Source organism: Dioscorea cayenensis, chromosome 10 (genome assembly GCF_009730915.1).
Source record: "Dioscorea cayenensis subsp. rotundata cultivar TDr96_F1 chromosome 10, TDr96_F1_v2_PseudoChromosome.rev07_lg8_w22 25.fasta, whole genome shotgun sequence".
NCBI lineage: Eukaryota > Viridiplantae > Streptophyta > Magnoliopsida > Dioscoreales > Dioscoreaceae > Dioscorea > Dioscorea cayenensis.
Genome location: NC_052480.1, coordinates 20,726,176 through 20,728,944, shown reverse-complemented (window position 1 = coordinate 20,728,944; position 2,769 = coordinate 20,726,176). Strand labels below are relative to the sequence as shown.

Below are 2,769 nucleotides of genomic sequence, written 5' to 3'. Positions count from 1 at the left end.
GGAAATACGAGGAGAATCTGCGAGGCTTGGTGACAACAAAAAGCTTCAAGTAGGTGGCAGAGGGGCTGTAATTATCAAGAGACACTCCGGGAAGACAAGGGTACTGAGAGATGTTCAGTATGTCCCACACTTGGCCCATAACTTGCTTAGTGTGGGACAGTTAATGAGAACAGGCTATGTTGTCTCATTTGATAAAGAAAGCTGTTTAATCAAAGATAAGAAGTCAGGAGCTATGGTGGCCAAAGTATTAATAACAAAACACAATATGTTTCCATTGGGAATAGAAGAAGTTGCAAGTGTTCTTGTAGCTAAAAATGATCAAAAGATGACTACATTATGGCACAAATGTTATGGCCATTTACACTGGCAAGGCTTGAGGACTTTGCATGATGATGGGCTTATGGTCGGGCTTCCAAATGTTGGCAAAAAGGAGGTATGTTATGAAAGCTGCATTATTGGTAAGCATGTTAGACATTCTTTCTCTGGGAAAGCTTAGAGATTATCCAAAAATCCTCTTGATCTGGTGCATGCGGACATATGTGGTCCAATGCAAGAAGAATCATTGGGGGGAGTCTTTATTTTCTACTATTTGTAGATGATTACACCCATTACAATTGGGTGTATTTCATCAAAAGAAAGTCTCAAGTGTTTGAAGAGTTTGTAAAGTATAAGAAGCTAGTTGAAAGACAGTTTGAAAGAAAGTTGAAATGTCTAAGAAGTGACAGAGGAGGTGAGTTCACAGGAGCTTCAAAAGTTCCGTAAAGATGAAGGTATCAGAAGAGAGATGACATCACCTTATACACATGAACTAAATTGTGTTGTGGAGAGGAAAAACCGCACCATAGTTGAAATGGCTCGTTATATCATGAAGGAGAGGAGTGTTCCAAATTTTCTATGGTCAGAGGCAGTCTCAACGGCTGTTTATTTACTCAACCGAGCTTCAACAAAGTCACTTGATGGAAAAACACCATATCATGCTTTGAATGGTGTCAGGCCCACAGTGAAGCTCCTACGCATTTTCGGGTGCATTGCCTATTCACAAGTAGAGTCACAACATCGACAGAAGCTTGATCCCAAGTTAGTAAAGTGTGTGTTTATTGGGTATTGCATTGTCTCTAAAGCCTATAGGCTTTTTAATCCCGCTACTGGCAAAGGTAACAATAAATAAATACGTGGAGTTTGATGAAGATTCTAGCTGGCCTTGGGATAGTCCAACTCACAATCAATAAACGTTTGTCTTTGAAGGACTTGAGACACTGAAGATGGTGATCATGAACAAGTGCAAGTGGAAGAAGCAAATCCAATGCAAGTTGAAGACACATCACCAATGATTTCTCACCCAAATGTAGATGAAGAAAACCAACATACTTCTGTGAGGTATAGATCTTTACAAGATATCTATAACTCTTGTTCTTTTGTCTTAAACATCTCAGACCCCGACACATTCACCGAAGCTGTAAACAAGCCTGAGTGGTGAGAAGCCAAAAAGAGAAATTGAAGCTCTACATCAAAAATTCAACCTGGCATCTCACAGAGCTTCCGAAAAGGGAAGAAGGCAATCGGCATGAAGTGGATCTATAGAACTAATTACCACTCAGATGGGAGGATACTCAAACACAATGCAAGGCTCATTGTCAAGGGATATGCACAAAAGGAGGGTATTGATTTCACTGAGACATATGCTCCGGTAGTGAGGATGGAGACAGTTTGAGTCTTCCTTGCGATTGCAGCACAACGACGTTGGCCAGTGTTTCAATTTGATGTAAAATCAGCCTTCATCAATGGTGAACTAAACGAAGATGTATATGTACACCAACCAAAGGGTTTCATTTGCAAAGGCAAGGAGAACCTCATGTACAAGCTCAACAAGGCCTTGTATGGATTGCGTCAGGCTCCTCGAGCTTGGTATAGCAAAATAGATGAGCACTTCATTGCACAAGGTTTTAGCAGAAGCATCAGTGAACCTACATTGCATAAAAGGATTGGAAAAGGGCTCAGAAATGTTGTTCGTTTGTCTCTATGTTGATGATATAATTTATATGGGAGCTTCCGCACAACAAACTGAAATTTTCAAGCTTCATATGATTGATCAATTCGAGATAACTGATCTCAGAATCCTTCATTACTTTCTTGGCCTTGAGATCCATCAAAGCAGTGAAGGTATTACTATATCACAAACTAAATATGCAGGTGATCTGTTGCACAAGTTTGGCATGGAAGGTTGTAAACATTTGGCAACTCACATGAATGCCAATAAGAAATTGAAGCTAACTGATGGTACAATTGAAGGAGATGCTGTGAAGTACCGGAGTATGGTTGGGGAACTTCTATACTTAACTCACACTCATCCCAATTTAATCTATGCAATCAGTTTGGTCTCGCGTTTCATGTGTCAACCCACCATGCAACACCCAGGAGCTGTCAAGCGCATCCTGTGCTATGCTGCTGGTATACAGACTTTGGGAATCCATTATACTCATGCACATGAGTTTAATTTAGTTGGCTATACGGATAGCGACTAGGCGGGGAGTATGGATGACCGAAGAAGCACTTCTGGGTGTATATTCAAGCTCAGCTCGGGTATTATCACTTGGGAATCCAAGAAGCAATACTGCACTGCCTTATCATCTTCTGAAGTGGAGTACATTGCAGCAACTAGTGCAACATGCCAAGCTGTTTGGTTGAGAAGAGTTTTGGAAGAATTTGGAGTATTTTCGCCTGATCCTACACGCATGTTGTGTGACTATAGCGCAACCATCTTCATTACCA

The 2,769-nt window shown here is 40.9% G+C and overlaps 1 protein-coding gene across 1 annotated transcript; it reads left to right on the top strand.

Moving 5' to 3' along the window:
* The first annotated feature begins 1,919 nt into the window (after positions 1 to 1,919).
* On the top strand, positions 1,920 to 2,522 carry LOC120270353 (uncharacterized mitochondrial protein AtMg00810-like). The gene has a single exon (XM_039277353.1). The coding sequence runs from the start codon at positions 1,920 to 1,922 to the stop codon at positions 2,520 to 2,522; it is 603 nt and encodes a 200-aa protein (XP_039133287.1).
* Positions 2,523 to 2,769: the final 247 nt, after the last annotated feature.

Bases quoted from the DNA above. Each gene is read 5' to 3' on its own strand.
- LOC120270353 (XM_039277353.1), top strand. From the start codon at position 1,920: ATGAGCACTTCATTGCACAAGGTTTTAGCAGAAGCATCAGTGAACCTA.